General features: G+C 30.0%; 2 protein-coding genes across 2 annotated transcripts in view; both read left to right on the forward strand.

Moving 5' to 3' along the window:
• Positions 1-25276, forward strand: part of LOC136776642 (ras-related protein Rap-2a) — a 50334-nt gene extending 25058 nt beyond the window's left edge. The window contains exons 3-4 of the mRNA XM_066732332.1: positions 20102-20516; positions 20819-25276. Coding sequence (XP_066588429.1) covers positions 20102-20516; positions 20819-21100 — 697 coding nt within the window. The 3' untranslated portion in view covers positions 21101-25276. The remainder of the gene's footprint in view (positions 1-20101; positions 20517-20818) is intronic.
• On the forward strand, positions 11245-16922 carry LOC136776787 (uncharacterized). Its single transcript, XM_066732636.1, has 12 exons — positions 11245-11253; positions 11355-11477; positions 11649-11771; positions 11950-12069; positions 12245-12370; positions 12466-12552; positions 12653-12775; positions 12852-12918; positions 13009-13118; positions 14143-16041; positions 16112-16288; positions 16484-16922. Exons 4-12 carry the CDS (start codon positions 12024-12026, stop codon positions 16690-16692), a joined length of 2844 nt encoding a protein of 947 aa, XP_066588733.1. The 5' UTR covers positions 11245-11253; positions 11355-11477; positions 11649-11771; positions 11950-12023; the 3' UTR covers positions 16693-16922.
• Positions 25277-26042: the final 766 nt, after the last annotated feature.

A 26042-nucleotide genomic window follows, 5' to 3' on the forward strand; every position in this document is an offset into this window, starting at 1 on the left:
TCTTGTTTAATTAGATTTATGAAAACAAGCGTTTTTATATATCAGTAATTATTAGGACTAAAGTATTTATCTAATGGAGTAGAACTCGGGTCCATAGAAAGAACCTTCAATGTGAATATAAATTCATTACATTAAACATTGTGCTCATTAATTGGGACTCATTCGACGTTGATTCTTAAGACAGTCTGAGGTATAAGTAATGGAAACTGCATATTCAGAAGAGAAAACGGTTAAAATTCTCAACAAAAATATTAGACCTTCATATGAGATATTTCACCCAACAGACTCTAATCAACATTACAATAATTTTTCAGTTTTACTATAATTATTTTCAATTTAAAGTAGAACTGTACTTAAAGAATATTTTATACGAGAGATACAAAATTTATTTTACTCTATCCCTAGAATCAGCAGTGCATAAAATGAGCATATACAAGAAATAAAGATTTTTCAGATTATTATGATGAAAGGTTTGTTTAATTTATAGATGTAGTATGCTATAATAACACCTATGGGTGATTGAGAAAATAAATGATCTGTTATGATTAAAAATGGTATTTATTTTACTGACAAGATATTTTGAAAGTGTAGTCGCAAGCGGTAGGGCGAAAAAGAAAAAAAAATGCATTACAATCAAGGACACTGCCTTCTTTTAAGGAAATACTAGAGTTGAAAAAAAAATATCCAGGCTATTTCACAAGAAATTCTGCTGCTATAAAAACATGGGTGAATAACCAGATTAAAAGAAGAATATAAAATATATTAAAATGAATATTATAATATCGCATATTATTATTGTAAGCTCCGAGTTTCATTTATCTGCTTTTGCGTAACATAACAGAATTATTGCTTAATTTTTTTTCTAATTATAATTAGTTTAAATTACAGGCAAAATTTCAATTAATGCCAGTTATTTTAATAAACGCAGTTTATTTTATTTTAACAAATTATAACCATTGCGTTTGGATCATATTTCACATGTAATTTCTTTCAACATAACACAGATAATTGTATTATGGTTCGATAGTTATTAGAACTGTATAGAAAGTAGCTTTAATCTTATAATGATATTATAACTTCAATGATTTCAGTTGGAAAGTTTAATGTTCTAAATGTATTATAATATTAACATAGATTTTATCCAATATATAAATATATATGAATTGTTTTTTTATATAAACGAGTTTATAATAAAATTGAAGATATTTCAAATGGTGATGACTCCTGCCATTAAATAAGTACTTTCCTTCCAGTCTATATTAATATACATATACATATTTATATGTATTTATAAATATTAACAATTAATTAAATAGAAAGAAGTCTTATTTTGTAAAAATTAAAATAATAGAATACTAATTCTTGGAGTAATTTAAGAAAACAACAAAATATATAAAGGATTTGTTTTATCTTACTGCAGAACATACGTAAGCGTAAAAATTCATTAGCCTTTTAAACTTTTGTCATATTTAGAGATCTAAACACTAATTTACTAGACTATTCCACTTATAGATTTCTAAGGAAATGAGAGCTTATTTATTACCTATTACAATGGCTTAAGACTACATTTCTACCAACATGAAATTTTCTGATATTTTAATTCTTCTAAGAGAAAAGGCTGTACCGTATTGAAAAATAATAATTCCATAATATTTATAAAAACATCAAAATCATTTAAGGACATTGTCATATTAAATATTTACTGTACCATTCAGACATGTTTTATATATGAAATAAATAAAATCCTCGTTTATAAGTGAATAATTAATACATAACCATTGAAACATAATTAAAGGGCAAAAAAAAAGAAACGTCATTTTCATATTTGCATTGGATGCTATCTTAATATTTATATTTGTTCTTGTTTCTTATTGACCTTAAATATTCTGGTAAAAAAATGTAATTCTTTATTAGATTTTAATTTACGAGGAGCTATTTTCATCGTAAACGCATACTCTACACCTCCCCAAATTTCATTTTGTAAATAAGTGTTTGCATCTATTTTTTTCTACGTTTATTTATCAAAAATTCGAATTGCTAATCAAAAAAATTAATTCTTATCATTTTATATAAATAAATTTAAGAATCGAATTTGGTAAGTTTGTAGAGTTTATTTATACGATTAAAATAACTCCTCGTTCATTAAAATCTAATAAAATAAAATTAATTTACGAGAATATCTAATTTCAATAAGATAAAAGAACAAATATAGATATTAAATTAACATACGATGCAAATATGAAAAAGATGTCTCCTATTTTGCATTCTCTTTTAATTATTTATGTATATATATATCAATATTAATTATTAAATTATAAACCAAGATTTTATTTATTTAAAATATAAACATGTCCCACAGTACATTAGATATTTAACGCAACAACGTCCTTAATTAGAAACTTATTATTGACTACATTATTATCTAACATTAGCACTTTGTAAATTATTGAAATTTTCTATAAAACAGCGCTCTATTTCTTCTGTCCTATTATTTAAATACTTTAATAGCTTTCGAATGTCTGATTTAATAAGTAAAATCTTTCGTTTTTGAAACAGAGTCTCAATTGCTACACGCACAATAATTTCCGGTTTTACATTCGAAATACTACAGACTGTGTATTCAAACAATTAAATCCCTGGCAGAAACAAATGAAACAAGAAATGGGTTTAAAACTCCATCTACGACAACTACAATGGGCACTTTATTAAAGCAAATAAGTAAACGAGCTATTACAGTGTATATATTGCAGGATGATAAAGAAAAACTAGAATTAGTAGAAAAGTTTTTGAAACTGATAACCGAAGACTGTTCTTCGTCAATTGCACGCGTAGCAATTGAGACTCAATTTCAAAAGCGGAGACAATCAAAAAAGATATTGCCTATTAGATCAGACATTCAAAAGCTAATAAAGTATTTAAATAATGGAATGAAAACATATAATTCGTCACTTAATACTACATTGAATGTATCGAATTCTATAATAAATACATCTGGAAATGGAGTACCTGACGATGAGGCCATGATCGTTATTAGTGTTGAATCTGGACTTAAAAAAGATTTTTGTATGTACTGTCATACTCATCAAACCAAACTGAGTCGTCACTTATCAAGAAAGCATGGGGATATTAAAGAAGTCAAAGAGTTTCTCTTAATACAAAAAGGACGCCGAGAGCAAAAAATTTTGATTAATATAATCCGAAAACAAAGTCAATTTTATTATAATACAAACTCTCAAGCAAATAAAGGCGAACTGAAGGTAATGAAACGCCCCAATGAAAAATTGAATAAAAGAGCAGTTGACTTCGCTTTTTGTCCTCTATGTAAAGGTTCATACTCTAAATCATCTCTTAGATACCATTTTCGCACTTGTAATAAAAAAAGGAATAAAAGTAATAGAAATATATTAACTAAGTCAAGACAAACTGCTGGACGCATACATGAAGTTGCTTGTGACGTATTGCGTTAACGAGTATTTCCCACACTCAGAGAGAACACCATTACAAAGACAATTCGTTACGGTGAGTTGTGCATTCTTTTTGGAAATAAACTCTGTGATAAATATAAAGACGCACATTTCTACGACATGATCCGTCAAAGATTACGTCAAATTGGTCGATTTTTATATGAAATTAAAAAAAGGGATAGCGATATAAATGATTTGTTTTCGGTTTTACATCCGAAAGGAGCGCTGCTACATAGAAGATTTCAATAATTTTGAAACGGCTAATGAAAAAACTTTCGGTGATTCATTTAAAAAAATGTCAGAAGGGCAAAAGAAAACTACTTTGAGATACATGCGCTTTACCATGCGAGGCAAGCTGGGAAAAACAGTGTCAGTACTATTAACTCGAGATGCATTCAAATATATAAAGATACTGCTCCAATACCGCCAAAGTGCCAAAGTACACCCTAAAAACCCTTATCTTTTTGCTGTTCCTGGCACACTTAAGGGTGATTACAAATATCTTAAAGCTTATTTCATTTTAAAAATTTTTCAGAAGAGTGTGGAACAAGTAATCCTGAAGCATTGCGTCGTACAAACTTGTGAAAGCATTTGCCTACCACTTGCTCTTTTTTAAACCTTAGAGACAACGAACTTACAGATTTAGTTGCCTCTATGCGGCACGCAGAAAAAATGCATTTTCAATTTTGGATGTAAAACGGAAAATAAATTATTTATATAGTTAGCCCTTTTTTTAACTTCATATAAAAAACCAATTTATCGTAATTTTTAATGAATCATGTCGTAAAAATGTGCGTCTTTATATTTATCATAGAGCTTATTTTCAAAGAGAATGCACAACTCCTCTCGTATTGAATTGTTTTTTTAATCGTAAACTCTCTGAGTATAGCAAAAACATGTTGACGCAATACATCACAAACAATTTCATGTATGCGTCCAGCAGTCTATGTGAGTTAGTTAATATATTTCTATTTTTTTTTTATTACGAGTGCAAATAGTGTATCTAAGAGCTGATTTCCAGTATATACCTTTACATTAAAGGTAAAAAGTGAAGTCAACTGTTGTTTTATTATATTTTTCATTAGGCTTCTCTCTCAATACTTTCAGTTCGCGTTTATTTACATGTGAATTATTTTTATTAAAAAATTCAATTTTATTCAGATTTCATTAATCAAAGTTTTGTTCTCTCGATGTCCTTCTGGTATTACGAGAAACTTTTTGACCTCTTAATAACATCATTCTTTCTTGATAAGCGTCAAACCAGATTTGTTTCATTAATGTGGCAGTACATACAAAGATCGTTTTTAAGTCCAGCTTCAACACTACTAACGATCACGGCCTCAACGTCAGGTACTCTATTTCCAGATGTATTTATTACAGAATTCGAAAAATTCAATGTAGGAATAACTGACGAATTTTTACTCATATATGCTAACGTAAATTTCTTAGATTCGTTAATTCCTATTAAATCTACATTAGAAACGTCTGAGTCAAAAGTATCAGGATCATAACTTGCACCACTTGTATTGTTGGATTCTTCTTCCCATGCTTCTAAAATAAAAATTAGACTTTATACAACCTGAAAATTACAATTATTTTGTATCTTAAAATCATTAAACAATGAGAATATTTAGTCGAAGGAGGTGGGGACATGTATTAAGCCCACTTGATGCGGGGATTGGTATAAGACTATCAATTATTAAATAAATCTAAAGATAAAGTGAAAAAATCGAAAACAACCAAGTGAGGGAGGAAAAGCAGTGATACGCGAATTATTTTTCTATTATCCCTATTAATCTCCCCCTCCCCCCTCCCGCGCTCTCTTAATCCACTCTATTTTTCTATGTCTTTGAAATGTATAATAAAAATTAGTTTACTAAATTGCCTGACTGTTAGAACAAAGAAAACAAAAGGGATAACAGAAGCAACGTGCGGAGCAATGTTCATGTTTTTCGTTCTATTATCCTCTCACTATCATCAGAAATAGTCATACGGTTTAGCTAGCAATCGTACAAAACTAATATAGACAGATGTTGGTGAAAAGTTATATAGGCATATATTCTGACAATTTAAAAATCTTCATTGAAATGTATAATTTTTCTATTAATTATGGAGCTTGAATAAGCATATAATTAACAAGAATATTAACATGTACCCAAATAAGCAATTTACGATTTAACGTTGTCAAAAATAATATATATATATAATATACTATAATTTATTGAAATCATGCCACAACTGAATTAATTTATTTAACAGCTACCAATTCTATTTATTGTGAATAACTACAAATCGAAAATTGTTCATATAAGAATGAAAATTCAGTGCCAAATTTGTAATAATTTGTAGCATTTTAGCTCGATTGTAACGAATTTTAAATTCTTGTGAGAACTAGTTGCACGTAAGTTTACATTAAACCTATTTAAAAACGAGAACCGTAGAGACAATTGCCTTAAACCATAACTATCTTCCCCTTCGACAAACTAATTAAGACTTTATATATAAGAGAAGGTTGGATACAATTATTTGTTATTTGGAAATTAAGATATCTTATAAACATTCTTTGAGTAAGGCTTACCATTCTCAGGCAGATTTGATCGATCAATTTGTGGGACACATGAAACTTCCTCAAAGCTTTCATTTCCGAAGCTTCCTAGATTCACGTCTTCCATTATAATTGAGCTTATTCTAGATTTTTTAATTTATTAAATCAAATGATGAATTAATATAAATAAATATTTTTTAGTTAAAATAAATTTATAAGAAAATTAATCCAACCTTATATCATTGGTTGCTTCTATAGAATAACTATAATTAATGTTTGTTTTACTATGCTCAGAGGCATCTGCAATTAAAATAAAATTATTTAGCATAAGGATTTAATACAAAGATTCAATTAAAGGAGCGAACAATTTTTATACCTAGTGAGGAATAAGGAACTACAGCATTTGATCCATCAGTAGAAATAATATTATCAGTAGTAATAAAATTATTATGACACTCTGATTTTTCTTGTTCATAGCTATCATTTTGTTTATTTAAACCTAAAACGTTTCAAGAAAAGAGTAATAAAAAGTAAAAAAGGTAAATATACGATTTTACACATTCACCTTTGCTACAAATTACAAATTTATAATATTTTACCTTCTGAAAAATTTTCGTTGGTAATGCAAGTATTGTTAAAAGCACTCCAAATATCAGTATTAGTACCAGATAATTTAAAATTTACAGCTGTAACATAAGTAAAAGTACACGCAAATTAAACAATAAAAATTTAAGGAAAATTATAAAGAATTAAATAAATAAAAAGGAAGAGGACCATGTACCTTCACATTCCGTTATTGTGAGATCATAGGCACTGCTATTATGTAATTTATGGTTATTACTATCAACATTATTCAGATCAGCTACATTATTCTTATGTATATATAGATTATTTTGGGAATATTGCCCTGAAAGAAAATTTTACACAATCTCTTAATTATCAATTTATATCATTTCTTCGTAAACACACAAAATTTATATTTTCTCTTAGCCACTATAAATATAATGGTAACTTTAATAGTTACAGAAGCACACAAGCACTTAAGATAAATATAATATAAACAGAGCTAAGGAAGATGATACCTTCATATTCATGAGTATTAGATTCACCAGGAACGGCAATAATCATCTGATCAATAGAAATACATGTTCCATCTGATGAATCTCTTTGACAAATATTGGAATCATTATTATTACATTGTGCTGAAAATGAAGAATATGAAATACTTGGAGTTACTAACTTTTATATATCACATTAATAATTTGGTTAAATAGAAAATCTTCCATGTATTTCTGCAGGAAACCTTGTGTTACAGAATAACATGTAATAAGTTTCCAGAAATTAAATGGATTCTGTGGAAAGAGTTTAGGGAACAAATACCTTCGAAATCAATGGCCCTAGGTTCCCCAATTTTATGACCAGTGTCTGATTGTAGAGTAGTGCAGCTTATTTCAACAGCTGAGTCTTTTTGGCAATTACTGGTACCATTGGTGTTACACCGTACTGAAAATGAAGGTTATGAAATTCTTATATTTACTTACTTTTACATGCTAAACATTAATAATTGCTCTGATTTCCAAAATTTTTCTATAGCCCACTTACGTAATAGAAGAACATGCAATATGTTTTCAAGAAATAAATGGATTCTGTGGAAAGAGTTTAGGAAACAAATAGCTTCGCATTCAATGGCCCTAGGTTCCCCAGATTTATGACCAGTATCTGATTGTACAGTGGTGCAGCTTATTTCAGCAAATGAGTCTTTTTGGCAAATACTGGTACCATTGTTGTTATACCATGCTGAAAATGAAAGAAATGAAATGCTTATATTTCCTCACTTTTACCAGCTAAGCATTAATAATGTGCTCCGATTTCCAAAGTATCAAAATTTTTCTATAGCCTACTTTACGTAATAGAAGAACATGCAATAAGTTTTCAGAAAATAAATGGATTCTACGGAAGGAGTTTAGAGAACAAATACCTTCATGTTCTATGCCACTAGGTTCCCCAGTTTTATGACCAGCATCTGATTGTACAGTGGTGCAGCTTATTTCAACAACTGAATCTTTTTGGCAAATACTGGTTCCATCATGGTTACGCTGTGCATAAAATGGAGGATATGAAATGATTGTCATTACTCATTTTTTTTTTTTACAAGCCATACATTAATTATTTTTTTATATACCCAAATGTGAATATTTTTCTAAAGCCCCCTTTAAGTAATAGAGTAATATGTAAGAAGTAATAAAAAATTAATTTGACTATACGGACGTTTAGATAATAAATACCTTTGCATTGTTTGCCACTAGGTTCACCAGTATTATGACCAATATCCGTTTGAAGAGTTTTGTAACATGTTTCGACATCTGAGTCTTTTTGACTAATTCTGCTACCATCCTTGTTACACCGTGGTTAAAATGTATAGGATATGAAGTGCATATAATTACTCATTTTTACATGCCATACATTAATAATTTGCTGAAATAGTAAAACTTAAAAACTTTTTTATAGCCCCCTTCAAGTAATAGAACATGCATAATGTGATCAAAACTTGATTTGACCGTAAGGATAGATTTAAGAAAATAAGTACCTTTTCGTTCTATAACCCTAAGAATTCCAGCATTAATGTTAATTTTATTGTATTTTTGAGCCAAATCACATTTGATTTTAGTTACAGCTTTCTTATCATTGCTTCTTTTTTGACTTGGATTGATAAAAAATTTTTATTTTATTTTTATATTATTGAATATTAGCTTTATAGGTTTTAAACAAAGGAACAAATTTGAATATTCTATTTAATTATCTTTCCTCTTCTTCGGTTGGTTATAATTATTTTTTTCAGCTTTTATAGTTTCTACACCGTTTGTTTCTAAATTATCTTTTATTTTTATAAGATTTTTATGATTTTCTGAAAATTTAAGGAAAATGATTAAACAAAACAATGTTGATAGTAAAAAATGTATCTACTTAATTTTTACTTACTAGAAATTTTAATGATTTCACCAGCATAAAGTTCACTATTTGTACATGAAATATCTGCTTCTTTAGAGATATAATAAACATTATCCGTGAATAAAGCAAAGCTTATATTATTGAGTCTAAACGAATGTAGTATACTTTTTGCGGTAATGGTGATTGTTTTATAAATTAGCTTTGTTAGAAAACCAACGATCAATATGCACACGAGCCATGAGGAAGTCCAAGGAAGTCTAGAAGTTCTGGAATGTTCTTCAACTGTTTAACGCTGGAAATATTGCAACATTGCCTTAAAAAAATGTGATGATTTGAGGACGTTTTTTGCTTGTTTTGAATTTTAGGCAGCGGCCACTATAACTTCCCGCGGTTAGAATGAGTTTTACAAGTGAAGCCAGTCTGCGTCTATATCGTCCCCCTACTATGGCGTCCGAGTCTATATAACTATATAAGCTGGGTAGTCAGAGTGGGGGGTCCGCTTAGACCCAGACTGGCTTTACAGGGTAAAATTCAAATTCTAACCGCGGGAAGTCACAGTTGCCGCTGCCGATAAATTAAAACAAGCAAAAAACGTCATGAATGCTCGGAATTTGTTTAAGGCAGTGTTGCAAAATTTTCAGCGTTAAACAGTTGAAGAACATTCCAGAACTTCTAGACTTCCTTGGACTTCCTCATGGCTCGTGTGCATATTGTTCGTTGGTTTTCTAACAAAGCCAATTTATAAAACAATCACCATTGTCTCAAAAAGTATACTTCATTTGTATAGACTCCAAAATGTATGCTTTAGTTTTATTCACGGATAATATATATTATATCTGTAAAGAAACAGATATTTCATGTAAAAATGGTGATCTTAGCATTAAATATAAAGATGGTAAACGATATGCTGGTGAAATCATTAAAATTTCTAGTAAGTAAAAATTATGTAGATTTATTTTTACCATCTACATCGTTCAATTAAATTATTTTCCTTCGATTTTCAGAAAATCACAAAAATCTTATAAAGATAAAAGATGATTTAGAAAAAAACGGTTTGGAGACCATAAAAGCTGAAGAAGATAATTCTGATCAACCAAAGAAGAGGAAAGGTAATTGCATAAACTATTCACATTTGCTCCTTTGCTTTAAACCTATAAAGATGACATTCAATAATATAAAGAAAAAACTAAAAATTATTTTTCAATTTAAGTCAAAAGAAGAAACAATGATAGGAAAGCTGAAACTAAAAGCAAATGTGATTTGGCTAATAAAGAAAATACAATTAATATTAATGCCGGGGATCTTAGAGCTACAGAATATAAAGGTATTTATTTTATTAACTCTATCCTTACAGTTAAATAAATTGTTGATTACTTATTGCATGTTATTCTATTATGTAAAGAAGGCTGTAAAAAAGTTTTGAAATTCTGGTATTTAAGCAAATTAATAATTCCTGGCAAGCAGAAGTTAGTAATTACATGCATTTTATATCCTTCATTTTCAGCACGGTCTAACGATGAAGGTACCAGTAGTTCTCAAAAAGACTCAGCTATCGAAACTTGCTACAGAACTCTTCAAACAGATACTGGTCTTAACACTAGTGAATCTAGTAAAATTGAATGCCAAGGTATTTATACTCTAAACGTTTATCATGTAATCAAATTAATTTCTTATTACTTCTGGCATATTATTCTATTACCTAAAAGGGAGCTATGGAAAAATATTCAAATTTGGGTATATAAAAAAATTACTGATGTATGGGTTGTAAAAATGAGTAGTAACAATCATTTCATATCCTTCATTTTAAGCACGGTGTAACAATGATGGAACCATTATTTGTCAAAAAGACTCAGCTGTTGAAATAAGCTGCACCACTGTACAATCAGATACTGGTCATAAATCTGGGGAACCTAGGGCCATTGAATGCGAAGGTATTTGTTCACTAAACTCTTTCCGTAGAATCCATTTATTTCTTGAAAACATTGCATGTTCTTCTATTACGTAAGTGGCCTGTTAGAAAAATTTTGGAAATCAGAGCACATTACTAATGTTTAGCATGTAAAAGTAAGTAAATATAAGAATTTCATAACCTTCATTTTCAGTACGGTGTAACAACAATGGAACCATTATTTGTCAAAAAGACTCAGCTGTTGAAATAAGCTGCACTACTCTACAATCAGACACTGGTCATAAATCTGGGGAACCTAGGGCCATTGAATGCGAAGGTATTTGTTCACTAAACTCTTTCCGCAGAATCCATTTATTTCTTGAAAACATTGCATGTTCTTCTATTACGTAAGTGGCCTGTTAGAAAAATTTTGGAAATCAGAGCACATTATTAATGTTTAGCATGTAAAAATAAGTAAATATAAGAATTTCATAACCTTCATTTTCAGTACGGTGTAACAACAATGGAACCATTATTTGTCAAAAAGACTCAGCTGTTGAAATAAGCTGCACTACTCTACAATCAGACACTGGTCATAAATCTGGGGAACCTAGGGCCATTGAATGCGAAGGTATTTGTTCACTAAACTCTTTCCGTAGAATCCATTTATTTCTTGAAAACATTGCATGTTCTTCTATTACGTAAGTGGCCTGTTAGAAAAATTTTGGAAATCAGAGCACATTATTAATGTTTAGCATGTAAAAGTAAGTAAATATAAGAATTTCATAACCTTCATTTTCAGTACGGTGTAACAACAATGGAACCATTATTTGTCAAAAAGACTCAGCTGTTGAAAAAAGCTTCACTGCTCTACAATCAGACACTGGTCATAAAATTGGGGAACCTAGGGCCATTGAATGCGAAGGTATTTGTTCCCTAAACTCTTTTCACAGAATCCATTTAATTTTTGAAAACTTATTGCATGTTATTCTGTAACGTAAGGTTTGCTGCAGAAATACATGGAAGATTTTCTATTTATCCAAATTATTAATGTGATATATAAAAGTTAGTAACTCCAAGTATTTCACATTCTTCATTTTCAGCACAGTGTAAAAATAATGATTCCAATATTTATCAAAGAGATTCATCAGATGGAACATGTATTTCTATTGATCAGATGATTATTGCCGTTCCTGGTGAATCTAATACTCATGAATATGAAGGTATCATCTTCCTTAGCTCTGTTTATATTATATTTATCTTAAGTGCTTGTGTGCTTCTGTAACTATTAAAGTTACCATTATATTTATAGTGGCTAAGAGAAAATATAAATTTTGTGTGTTTACGAAGAAATGATATAAATTGATAATTAAGAGATTGTGTAAAATTTTCTTTCAGGGCAATATTCCCAAAATAATCTATATATACATAAGAATAATGTAGCTGATCTGAATAATGTTGATAGTAATAACCATAAATTACATAATAGCAGTGCCTATGATCTCACAATAACGGAATGTGAAGGTACATGGTCCTCTTCCTTTTTATTCATTTAATTCTTTATAATTTTCCTTAAATTTTTATTGTTTAATTTGCGTGTACTTTTACATATGTTACAGCTGTAAATTTTAAATTATCTGGTACTAATACTGATATTTGGAGTGCTTTTAACAATACTTGCATTACAAATGAAAATTTCTCAGAAGGTAAAATATTATAAATTTGTAATTTGTAGCAAAGGTGAATGTGTAAAATCGTATATATACCTTTTTTACTTTTTATTACTCTTTTCCTGAAACATTTTAGATTTAAGTAAACAAAATGATAGTTATGAACAAGAAAAATCAGAGTATCATAATAATTTTATTACTACTGATAATATTATTTCTACTGATGGATCAAATGCTGTAGTTCCTTATTCCTCACTAAGTATAAAAATTGTTCGCTCCTTTAATTAAATCTTTGTATTAAATCCTTATGCTAAATAATTTTATTTTAATTGCAGATGCCTCTGAGCATAGTAAAACAAACATTAATTATAGTTATTCTATAGAAGCAACCAATGATATAAGGTTGGATTAATTTTCTTATAAATTTATTTTAACTAAAAAATATTTATTTATATTAATTCATCATTTGATTTAATAAATTAAAAAATCTAGAATAAGCTCAATTATAATGGAAGACGTGAATCTAGGAAGCTACGGAAATGAAAGCTTTGAGGAAGTTTCATGTGTCCCACAAATTGATCGATCAAATCTGCCTGAGAATGGTAAGCCTTACTCAAAGAATGTTTATAAGATATCTTAATTTCCAAATAACAAATAATTGTATCCAACCTTCTCTTATATATAAAGTCTTAATTAGTTTGTCGAAGGGGAAGATAGTTATGGTTTAAGGCAATTGTCTCTACGGTTCTCGTTTTTAAATAGGTTTAATGTAAACTTACGTGCAACTAGTTCTCACAAGAATTTAAAATTCGTTACAATCGAGCTAAAATGCTACAAATTATTACAAATTTGGCACTGAATTTTCATTCTTATATGAACAATTTTCGATTTGTAGTTATTCACAATAAATAGAATTGGTAGCTGTTAAATAAATTAATTCAGTTGTGGCATGATTTCAATAAATTATAGTATATTATATATATATATTATTTTTGACAACGTTAAATCGTAAATTGCTTATTTGGGTACATGTTAATATTCTTGTTAATTATATGCTTATTCAAGCTCCATAATTAATAGAAAAATTATACATTTCAATGAAGATTTTTAAATTGTCAGAATATATGCCTATATAACTTTTCACCAACATCTGTCTATATTAGTTTTGTACGATTGCTAGCTAAACCGTATGACTATTTCTGATGATAGTGAGAGTATAATAGAGCGAAAAACATGAACATTGCTCCGCACGTTGTTTCTGTTATACTTTTTGTTTTCTTTGTTCTAACAGTCAGGCAATTTAGTAAACTAATTTTTATTATACATTTTAAAGACATAGAAAAATAGAGTGGTTTAAGAGAGCGCGGGAGGGGGGGGGAGATTAATAGGAATAATAGAAAAATAATTCGCGTATCACTGCTTTTCCCACCTCACTTGGTTTTTTTCGATTTTGTCACTTTATCTTTGGATTTATTTAATAATTGATAGTCTTGGATCAATCCCCGCATCAAGTGGGCTTAATACATGTCCCCACCTCCTTCGACTAAATATTCTCATTGTTTAATAACTTTAAGATACAATATAATTGTAATTTTCAGGTTGTATAAAGTCTAATTTTTATTTTAGAAGTATGGGAAGAAGAATCCAACAATACAAGTGGTTCAAGTTATAAGCCTGATACTTCTGACTCAGACGTTTCTAATGTAAATTTAATAGGAAGTAACGAATCTAACAAATCTACGTTAGCATATATCAGTAAAAATTCGTCACTTAATACTACATTGAATGTATCGAATTCTATAAAAAATACATCTGAAAATAGAGTACCTGACGATGAGGCCATGATCGTTAGTAGTGTTGAATCTGGACTTAAAAAAGATTTTTGTATGTACTGTCATACTCATCAAACTAAACTGAGTCGTCACTTATCAAGAAAGCATGGGGATATTAAAGAGGTCAAAGAGTTTCTCTTAATACCAAAAGGACGCCGAGAGCGAAAAATGTTGATTAATATAATCCGAAAACAAAGTCAATTTTATTATAATACAAACTCTCAAGCAAATAAAGGCGAACTGAAGGTAATGAGACGCCCCAATGAAAAATTGAATAAAAGAGCAGTTGACTTCGCTTTTTGTCCTCAATGTAAAGGTTCATACTCTAAATCATCTCTTAGATACCATTTTCGCACTTGTAATAAAAAAAGGAATAAAAGTAATAGAAATATATTAACTAAGTCAAGACAAACTGCTGGACGCATACATGAAGTTGCTTGTGACGTATTGCGTCAACGAGTATTTCCCACACTCAGAGAGGACACCATTACAAAGACAATTCGTTACGATGAGTTGTGCATTCTTTTTGGAAATAAACTCTGTGATAAATATAAAGACGCACATTTCTACGACATGATTCGTCAAAGATTACGTCAAATTGGTCGATTTTTATATGAAATTAAAAAAAGGGATAGCGATATAAATGATTTGTTTTCGGTTTTGCATCCGAAATACTATAAATTATGTATTCAAACAATTCAAACCCTGGCAGGAATAAATGAAACAGGAAATGGGTTTAAAACTCCATCTACGGCAACTGCAATGGGCACTTTATTAAAGCAAATAAGTAAACGAGCTATTACAGTGTATATATTGCGGGATGATAAAGAAAAACTAGAATTAGTAGAAAAGTTTTTGAAACTGATAACCGAAGACTATTCTTCGTCAATTGCACGCGTAGCAATTGAGACTCAATTTCAAAAGCGAAGACAATTAAAAAAGATATTGCCTATTAGATCAGACATTCAAAAGCTAATAAAGTATTTAAATAATGGAATGAAAACATGTTATTCGTCACTTAAAGAAAAGTTCTCGTACAATGATTGGAAAAATTTGGCCGAATTTACACTAATCTCAGTGCAGCTCTTCAATAGACGTAGGGCAGGAGAAATGGAGCGCTGCTACATAGAAGATTTCAATAATTTTGAAACGGCTAATGAAAAAACATTCGGTGATTCATTTAAAAAAATGTCAGAAGAGCAAAAGAAAACTGCTTTGAGATACATGCGCTTTATCATACGAGGCAAGCTGGGAAAAACAGTGTCAGTACTATTAACTCGAGATGCATTCAAATATATAAAGATACTGCTCCAATACCGCCAAAGTGCCAAAGTACACCCTAAAAACCCTTATCTTTTTGGTGTTCCTGGCACACTTAAGGGTGATTACAAATATCTTAGAGCTTATTTCATTTTAAAAAAATTTTCAGAAGAGTGTGGAGCAAGTAACCCTGAAGCATTGCGTGGTACAAACTTGCGAAAGCATTTGGCTACCACTTGCTCTTCTTTGAACCTTACAGACGACGAGCTTACAGATCTGGCTGCCTTCATGGGGCACGCAGATAAAATTCATAAAGAGCATTATCGCCAACCTGTACTTAGTAAAGAAATATTGCAGATATCTAAAATTTTAGAAATAGTGCACGGTAACGATATAAATGATGAGAGTGATGATTCGGTGGACAATCAAAGCGGTATAATTTTCTATAAATTTTATTACTTGTTTTCTAATCAGTTTAGCATTATATTCTATTTTTTTAATAGGTATAGAAGAAAATGTAGATGATCCGCCAACGAAGAGAGTGCGTAGAAATACTGACTCGGAATGGTTAGAAAATCAAGCTGGTTCGGCTGAAATTATTCCTAAAAAAGCATTCCCTCTTGACGAGGATAACTTCACTTATATTGCAGAAAATTTACCAATGAAGAAGAAACGATCAAGTAAAAAATTATTAATTATTCTTCTCTTAAGTATTTGTAGCTTTATACTATCTTGATTTAAATGTTATGTAGTAAGATAAAACAAATTCTTTATGTATTCTGATATTCTTTCCTTATATTACTCCAAGAATCAGTATTCTATTATTTTAATCTTTACAAAATGAGACTTTAATTTTATTTCATATTTGCATCTAGCTTCACCATTTGGAAAGTGTACTCGTAAGCGGTGGGGCGAAAAAGAAAAGGAAATTGCACTTAAAGAGTTCGGACATCACATTGAATCAAGAACACTGCCTTCTTTTAAGGAAATACTAGAGTTGAAAAAAAAATATCCAGGCTACTTCACAAGAAATTCTGCTACTATAAAAACATGGGTGAATAACCAGATTAAAAGAAGAATATAAAATATATTAAAATGAATATTATTATATCGCATATTATTACTGTAAGCTCCGAGTTTTATTTATCTGTTTTTGCGTAAAATAACAGAATTATTGCTTAATTTTTTATTCTAATTATAATTAGTTTAAATTACAGGCAAAATTTGAATTAATGCTAGTTATTTTAATAAACACAGTTTATTTTATTTTAACAAATTATAACCATTGCGTTTGGATCATATTTCACATGTAATTTATTTCAACATAACACAGATAATTGTATTATGGTTTGATAGTTATTAGAACTGTATAGAAAGTAGCTTTAATCTTATAATGATATTATAACTTCAATGATTTCAGTTGGAAAGTTTAATGTTCTAAATGTATTATAATATTAACATAGATTTTATCCAATATATAAATATATATGAATTGTTTTTTTATATAAACGAGTTTATAATAAAATTGAAGATATTTTAAATGGTGCTGACTCCTATCATTAAATAAACACTTACCTTCCTATCAGTAAAATTAATACCATTTTTAATCATAACAGATCATTTGTTTTCTCAATCACTCATAGGTGTTATTATAGCGTACTAAATCTATAAATTAAACAAACCTTTCATCATAATAATCTGAAAAATCTTTATTTCTTGTATATGCTCATTTTATGCACTGCTGATTCTAGGGATAGAGTAAAATAAATTTTGTATCTTTCGTATGAAATATTCTTTAAGTACAGTTCTACTTTAAATTGGAATTAATTATAGTAAAACTGAAAAATTATTGTAATGTTGATTACAGTCTGTTGGGAGAAATATCTCATATGAAGGTCTAATATTTTTGTTGAGAATTTTAACCGTTTTCTCTTCTGAATATGCAGTTTCCATTACTTATACCTCAGACTGTATTAAGAATCAACGTCGAATGAGTCCCAATTAATGAGCACAATGTTTAATGTAATGAATTTATATTCACATTGAAGGTTCTTTCTATGGACCCGAGTTCTACTCCATTAGATAAATACTTTAGTCCTAATAATTACTGATATATAAAAACGCTTGTTTTCATAAATCTAATTAAACAAGAACCATTTTTGAAACCAAATTTTAAACACATGATATTATATGTTATCATTGAAAGCATTAATGTTGTATTGTCATCATTGAAAGCAGAGAAGAGCTATATGTCGGAAAAATAAAATAAATATAAAAAATATATATATACATATGTAGTAGAGGTGAGGTGAAATTTTCGTTGATAAAAAATGCGTACAAAGCAATCAAGGAAATCGACATCTAACCGAATATTTCATTTGTATTTCAGTAATGTACCGGACTCATTACAACTCATCGTATCCGTAGTAGAAATATATTTGGACACTTATTAGTGATCGAATAATCAGTTAAACAGATGAGATATAATTTCTCTATCAGCAAAATCATCTACACTTTTAGATTAGGCTACTAGTATCAACGTTTGAATGAAAGATTAAAACATTTTATTATTCGACAAACGGACTCTCCGTTATAAAAATTCAGTAACTACGTAAAAAATGATTGATAAAAATTATATTAATGAATCCTATTATTATATCTGAGGCTTTAAAAAGATTCCATAATATTGAAAGAAGCTGGAAAAAGAGGATACGACTTACTACAAATATAAGCGGTTCTAACATTACTGACAATATATAATTAACTGTTTATATATATCAGTAATTGTAAGAACCAAAGCTTTGATACAATGATAAAGTCGGCACTGCGTGGAATTAGATCAATCTTAATGTAAATTGATTGGTGTAATAAATATGATATAATGATAGTGTTTTGACATACACACAAGATAAAATGCTAGACGACAAACCTTTTATATTTCTCAAAAGAATGGATTTTAAAGCAAGAAATAGATATTAAACTGAAACCATTTTACATGGTCCTGATTTCTATCTTTATATCAAAACTGTGGTCCCTTTAATTACTGATATATATAAACACTTAATTATATATTGTCAGTAATGTCAGAACTACTTATATTGCAAGCAAGTCGTGTTTATGAAGCTTCTATGAAATATTATTAGATGTTTTTAAAATGTAAGAGACGATCATAGATTCATTAATCTAATTTATTTCCAACATATATATTTTATGTAGACACTCAATTTTTTTAACGGAGGGTCCGTTCGTTAAATAGCAAATAGCAAAATCTTTAAATCATTCATTCAAACTGTGACACCTGTGGTTTTATCCGAAAAGATAGTTGATTTTGCTAATAGAAATTATATCTCTCATTTGTTTAGCAGATTATTATATCGCTAATAAGTGTGCTAAAATATATCTACTACGATTGCGATGAATTATAATGGATTTGGCATAATAGTGAAGTACAAATAAAATATATAGTTAGATGTTGATTTCCTGGATTGCTTTATACACATTTTTCATAAACGAAAATTTCGCTTCACGCCTGGCCAGTATAAGTATCTTAAGTTGATTTTATACTTCCGACAAGATCTGACCTGTTTTCTAATGTAATACATTCAATATCCTCTATAAACTTTAGCTACTCGTTTTTTCGAACTACTGTATCATATATAAATCCACATTAGCGAGATTGAAAAAATTTTTTGCTCGGTCCTATTAATTATCGATTTATAATAATAATCATTGAATTCATCAAATCTATTGCATTTCAATATACCTCATTCTCAATAGATTGTAAAATTAATAAAATAACCTTCTTTAATTAATGTATACTAAAAATTTTGCAATGTATACGCAATATATACCAATTCTATGTTAATACTAGAAAAGTCCTTTTAATTATCAATACATAACAGAATATCAATTTGGTTTATATCTTCATAGAAATGATATACATTTAAAAAATGAAAGCGAAATGTGACTCCTGAGAACGAGGTATATCAATGTATACAAATGTATACGATACTTTAGGATGGTCCTCATATCTGTCCTTTTATAAACATATATATATATATACATATATATATTTAGCTAAAGCTTTCCCAGTTTCATTATAGCACTCCATTCACGTTTCCCGTCCAAATTCTCCGTGATATTATATAGAGAAAGCAATGTACAGTCCTTTCCATAAAAGAGCTTTCAAGATTAAGCTTAAAGACGACACTAGGAAAATGTATATAAGCTTTGATTCACTGATTCAAACTTTAAGATATTATAAAGCAGTGCGTACGGTTCTTTCTATATAGAGGAGCTTTTAAAGGTAAGCTGAAAAAAGCTCCAAGAAAATATAAGCTTTGATTTGTTCGCTTTCAGAAATAACAAAGTTTTAGAGGTGAATGGTAGTCTAAATTTTCACGATTTTATGTAAAAATCAGTCTATGGATTTTCTTTATAGGAGCTTTTGAAATTAAGCTCAAAATATATATCTCCGATTCATTCGTTTTCAGAAATGACAGAGTATCGGAAGCGGATGCCGGAAGTACGGAGAAGAATTATAAAATTGTTTTGATGGGCTCCGGAAACGTCGGTAAAACAGCGGTGGTTCACCAATTTCTGAACAAGACGTTTCCGGAAAAACACATGCGGACGGTGGACGAAATGCACCCGTTGAAGCTCAGTTTAACCAGCACGACGACCCTTAACCTGGAGATTCTCGACACGACAGGTTCCATTGATTTTCCAGCAATGAGAAATCTCTACATACAATCGGCCGATGCGTTCGTCCTCGTGTACGACGTGAACCAGCCAGCGACGTTCGAGGAGGTTAAAGATCTGCGCAATCAAATCCTCAACGCCAAAAAGTCTGTACCTCCAATCGTTATCGTTGGTAACAAATTGGATCTCGTCAAGGACGAGCAAAAGGTGAGGATATAAAAAACAGAAACCACTCTCTTATCAAAAATATCCTTTATTTTCACCTCCTCTAGAATTTTATAATATAAATAATAATGAAAAATCTTGTATAAAAATATATTTACATATAGCAGTGCAGCGCAACGTGTCAAAAGTCGTGTTTCTATACTTAAATATCGGTGTGATATAATGCAATACAAATATGTGCTGAAATATTACAGTAATAAATGAAAAACAACTTTTAACACATTTGCTGTATGCGTAAATTCACTCCAGAGTATGGACATAAAAATCCATTTTCTTATATATAGGTGGACAGCGAGAGTACGAGAAAGTTGGTTTGTGGCGAATGGAATCATGGATTCGTGGAGATATCTGCGAGGGACCATATGAGCGTCGTGCAGGTGTTCAAGAAGCTGATGGAACAGGCGAATCTCAAGTGGCAACCAGGCCGTCGCCAATCGCTTCCACCCCCGCAGCACATGAACTCCCGTAACAGCAGCGCTCAGGCACTATCCCAGGCGCAGATTAACCATCTCCTCCAGATCAGGGAGAGCTCCGAGCCCAAACGCAACTCCTGTATCATCTCGTAAAGCACTCGGGAACTCGTCAAACGCGATCTAGACAGGCGCTTGGCCACGTGACGTCATCAAACCGGAAAAATCCTTCTTCGTTAAGGAGAGCTGTAAAACGTGCTCGTGACCAGATAATGTGCACTCGCGAGAAACGACGACGATTCGTGTCAAACTAGCAATCATCGTACAGACATCTTTATTTTCCTTCCCTCGTTAACGTAGCTCCCTCTAGTGTTGGCGAGGAGAACCAGCGAAATTTCAGACCTAACCTAACCTATATAAACATTCGCGGAACTTTCTTTCTCTCCTTCGGTTCATCCCCACGATTAAACGCGTTTTACAACCTCATACCGAATGCTCGAGGCTCACCGCTCCACGCGAAACTTCCCTTCATACAAGTTTCCCAGTGCAGACAAGCAAATTTCACAGACAGCTGTGTATGAATCGTGCTCATCCGTGTAGAAGAGTATTTGATTGGTATCGTAAAAATCGTGAGATAATAATTGCTAAAAAATAAATATATATTATTATAACACATTATATCTGTCTCTTGTGAATGACTTGAAAGGATCAAATGTGGACGAGATATAAGTTTTCGATTTCAAAATGCATTACATACCATCCTTTTTCAATTGATATATATCTTCTTGCGAATTGCAATTCTTACATGCAAAACTCTCGAACACACAAATAATCACGCTACACGTACGATATTTTTTATCGAATCTTTTTGTCGCCTTTAACGAGAGATAAATTGTGAAAATAGTTTATATATGTATATGTTGTCTACGTGTATTGAATGTAGGAAACCAACGTGCGGTCTCTTCAACAAGAAAAAATTCATAAAAAATAATCTGTCTACAATATGTCAATAAAGAATTGTGGTATACTATAGATACTGGAAAAAGAGAGGGATAAGGTGTATGGGTGCGTGAGTTTGTGTGAATGAAAGTGAAAGAGGGATAGAGAGAGAGAGAGAGACCAAATTTATGTAAGCGAAATGTTTGTTTAAAGAAATGGTAGAAATTTAGAAACAAAATGTGCAATAATCGATTTTGTGAAATATATGACGCATAGCATGCACATTATAAAATATATAAAGCAAAATGTATAATGCTCTGACCATGAAATTGTACCTTTTCGCTCTTTTGCAACTTTGGTGTTTCAGTAAGTTCGTTAAAATCAGAGTTTGACTAAAACTTCGTTAGTGTACATATAGTATTATTCATATTAAAGATATCTATAAATATAGTCCATATAATACATATTATTCTTCTCAGCTATTTAATACAAATAAAGTTCGCTCATGAATTTAATAAACTGAGACAATTAATCAAGAAAAGAATCTTATTTTTAGTGTAAACGATTTATATAATTTCAATGGTTCTATGAAAATAGTTTTAAAAATAAGTCTCTTTTACATTGAAGGTTATGTGGGATCGTGAAATTGACTATTTTATGTCTAAATTATTTGAAATGTAATGAAATATAACACAAAATCAATATTATTATATTCTGTAAATCTTTGGATTTCGTATTTCATCTTACGCACACACACGATTCTTGCACTACATAGGCGAATGAAAGGTACATTTATCTCAAATGTTAATTATTCGATATAAGTTGATATTCTAAAATTGGATAAATCAATTGAAAATTGACTTAATTAATATATATAGAGGATAGTAACTTATCAAATTCAAACTTATTATCGTTCAGGGTTCTTTTACACTGCCTTCGATCGTAAGATGAGATATGTAATTTATACCAAAATGGATACTATATCGACCAGTTTTAATATTTAACAAATTAGCTTTATTTTCTGAAAGCTTTTAAATGCTTGCGCTTTATAATTTCTTTTTTTTCTAACGATTCAAACGGCATAAAATTTAAACCAAATGTTATTATTTAGCTTTCTAACTAAAAGTCTCAATTTGCTCCTATCCTACTCATAAAATTGTAATGGTTAGAGAGGTGATGGAAAACTGATGAATTTTCTGTGATGTACAAAACTTGAAATTGATAAAAAACAAGATTTGTGGTTTTATCGTATATTATTTTTATTGCATATAAAGATATATTATATTATTTTCCGTATACCTCGACGGAAAATGTACATCATTTGATGCTTTACGCACAGAAAGGTTTGAGTTTGATAAAAAATAAAAATAATATCTATATGAAAACGAATACTTTGCATAAAAAATTCAATAAGTAGTTTTAATTACTCTATCCTTTTTTTCTAAACAACAGCATTGTTACATTAATTTTACCACAACTTTGATGCAAATAAAAATATTTTATGCAACTATCAAAATTATCATGTTTTATATATGTTACAAAAAGATATTTATATTCTCTTATTAAGTTTATAGTTTATATAATTAAAGATATTTAATATGATTAATACCAGAGCTATATACTACAAGTTCATTCGAAATTACGTAGTACACACATATGTACTGCTGCCATACATACCTCCATGGGTTTGCAAGTGCTAAGCAGCCAATGTGGTGCACTAGCCGACAAATGCAGCGATCTCGACCGATAAGTAAAGTACTTATATGATTGGTTGATCACTTAAAATTGGCCAATCATATGGTGGGTAGGAAAATGACCTAAAGGTACGGTAATACTAAAAAGCGAGAGTGAATAGGGATTATGGAAGAGCTGTGAGAGCTGTATGTATTTTACCCCCACTCTTGGAAGGGAAATAGGGGTAACTGTAGAATTTTGATAGGGATCTATGGAAATCGAGTAAAATTGACAGTGCAGTTGATGCTGTTTTTAAGGAAAATTTCAAATTTTTGTTTATATAAATTAAAGAAGCTAAATTAGTCGCTCAAATAATTTATAGAAAATGTAATCTATTATAAAAATAACACATTTGATTTTAAATTTAATACAAGTGAAGATAATATATAATGAAAGATTTTAATATTCAAAATATTGCAAAAAGTGTTTAATTTAGAATTATAAGTTTAATCTATATAGTAGTGGACATTACTTCAATTGTATAAGTATAAATTATACATTCTATCAATTTATTTAAGTGACCAATATAGATTATTCAATTTGTATAAAAAACTATTTGAAATTTTCCTCAAAAACGGCATCCTGCACTGTCAAATACTGTAAATTTTGCTAGATTTCATACAAAACTCTACAGTTGCCCCTATTTTCCTTAAAAGAATGGGGGTAAAATACATACAGTTCTCATAGCTCTTCCATATTCCCTATTCACTCTATAATTTGCTCCCGGACACAGAATTACCAGACGGAGTGAATAGGGAATTCTAGGGAAAGCTCCATCGGAGCGAAAAGAGATTAATTCCGAACTCAACTTTGAGACAATTGATCTTATAGCTAAGACCGTGCTAAGCTTAAGTTTCGTTTATAAATTCAGGCCAAAGTTTCTTTCTGTTTTATCGCCATATAGAGAATTTGGCTTGAATCTTGTCGGTTTGAATCTTCTTTTCTAAATAGCAAATTACGCTAAAAATATCAATTATTTCGCTTCTAGTGTATAAGAACGTTTTATATTTATTTTTCCAATCTACTTGTATGTGACTCTTTGTTCTCTTAAATTGAGGTTTCATTTATTTTTTACTATTAATTAAAAGTACATATTTTCCTATTTTGGTTTTTATTCTTAGAAAGAAAGAGTGGTAAATAGGCAGGTTTATGCTATCAACCTGCCGTTAAATTTTTTTTGCATTAAATTATTATTAAAAGGTGTAATTTGCTTTTTCCAACAGTGTCGATAATTGACTTCCGATTATGCCTCGGCTTAAGCCTTACGAGTCGTTTTATATTATTTAAACATACGATTTTTTTTTATTCGAAAACTCTTATCCTCTTTTCAATTTAAAAATTTTTGATTTATGGACGTCAAAACTTGTATCCAGGGTTTTCTGTTGCTAACTATACGCTTTTATCATTTACATTATTAAATTCCAATCGTATACCCAATAAATTGCTCGATATTCTAGTTCATCAAGAAACGCTCTTAGCGATATATCAATTATACGAAATTACAAGAAATATATTACTGCTGTAAGACTAAAGAAATTTGAAAAATAAACTAACGTATTAATGTATGACTGCGCAATAGGATTATAGTGCGGTAATATAAGAGTCAATCGTAACTGTAACTTGGAAGAGAGTGGACCTGCTAGCTCCAATAAAGTTAATGTAAAACTACGGAGTCGTTCTCATTCGATACACTCATTTCTTTAAGAGCATTTCAAAGAAATTTGCATTATACTGCTGCAGCTGATTGATGATATCCATTGATGGTGCAAACGTTGATGGTTCTATTTTCTGTACATCGTTGTGTGTGTCGTGCGTGCTACATTTCTGCTCCTGCAATACAAACAAACAAAAATAAATATATAAGCGCCTCATGTTACCAAGGAAAGAATTTAATTATATCATTTGTTCCCATTTGATTAAATATTGCAAAAATGGTGATATTTACTACTTATGCCTAGAATGCAAATATATATTGAATGAAGTGATTTTTAACTAATTTATACGCAAACAATTAATATAGTACCACATGCAATTTGTTACGTTATTCGACACCACATAGGTGTCAATGGCAATACACCGATTTGCAATTGTAACACCCGTAAATTCTATAGCGCATGGATATAATCGTAGTTAAAGATAATTCGGTAAACAGAGAATGTTGTATAAAGGTTAACATACAAGGAAAAATGTAATTTCCTTGATGGCACTAAACTGTTACAGTTACACCGTCTCGTAATATTCAAGAAAGGTACTAAACCATTTTAAATTTCATTAACCGACGGAGCCACACATTTGAATGTTACAATTGAGACATGTTACAATTGACCCTATCTTCCTTATCATAAGTTTAAGAAAAATATAATTTACCTGAGGACACTCGCGTGGTAGATCAAAATTGTTTAACCTGAAAAATAAATTTCATATT

The sequence above is a fragment of the Prorops nasuta genome, unplaced genomic scaffold (assembly GCF_024137725.1).
Source record: "Prorops nasuta isolate Cenicafe-Biocafe unplaced genomic scaffold, Cenicafe_Pnas_1.2 PNAS00010, whole genome shotgun sequence".
Taxonomy (NCBI): domain Eukaryota; kingdom Metazoa; phylum Arthropoda; class Insecta; order Hymenoptera; family Bethylidae; genus Prorops; species Prorops nasuta.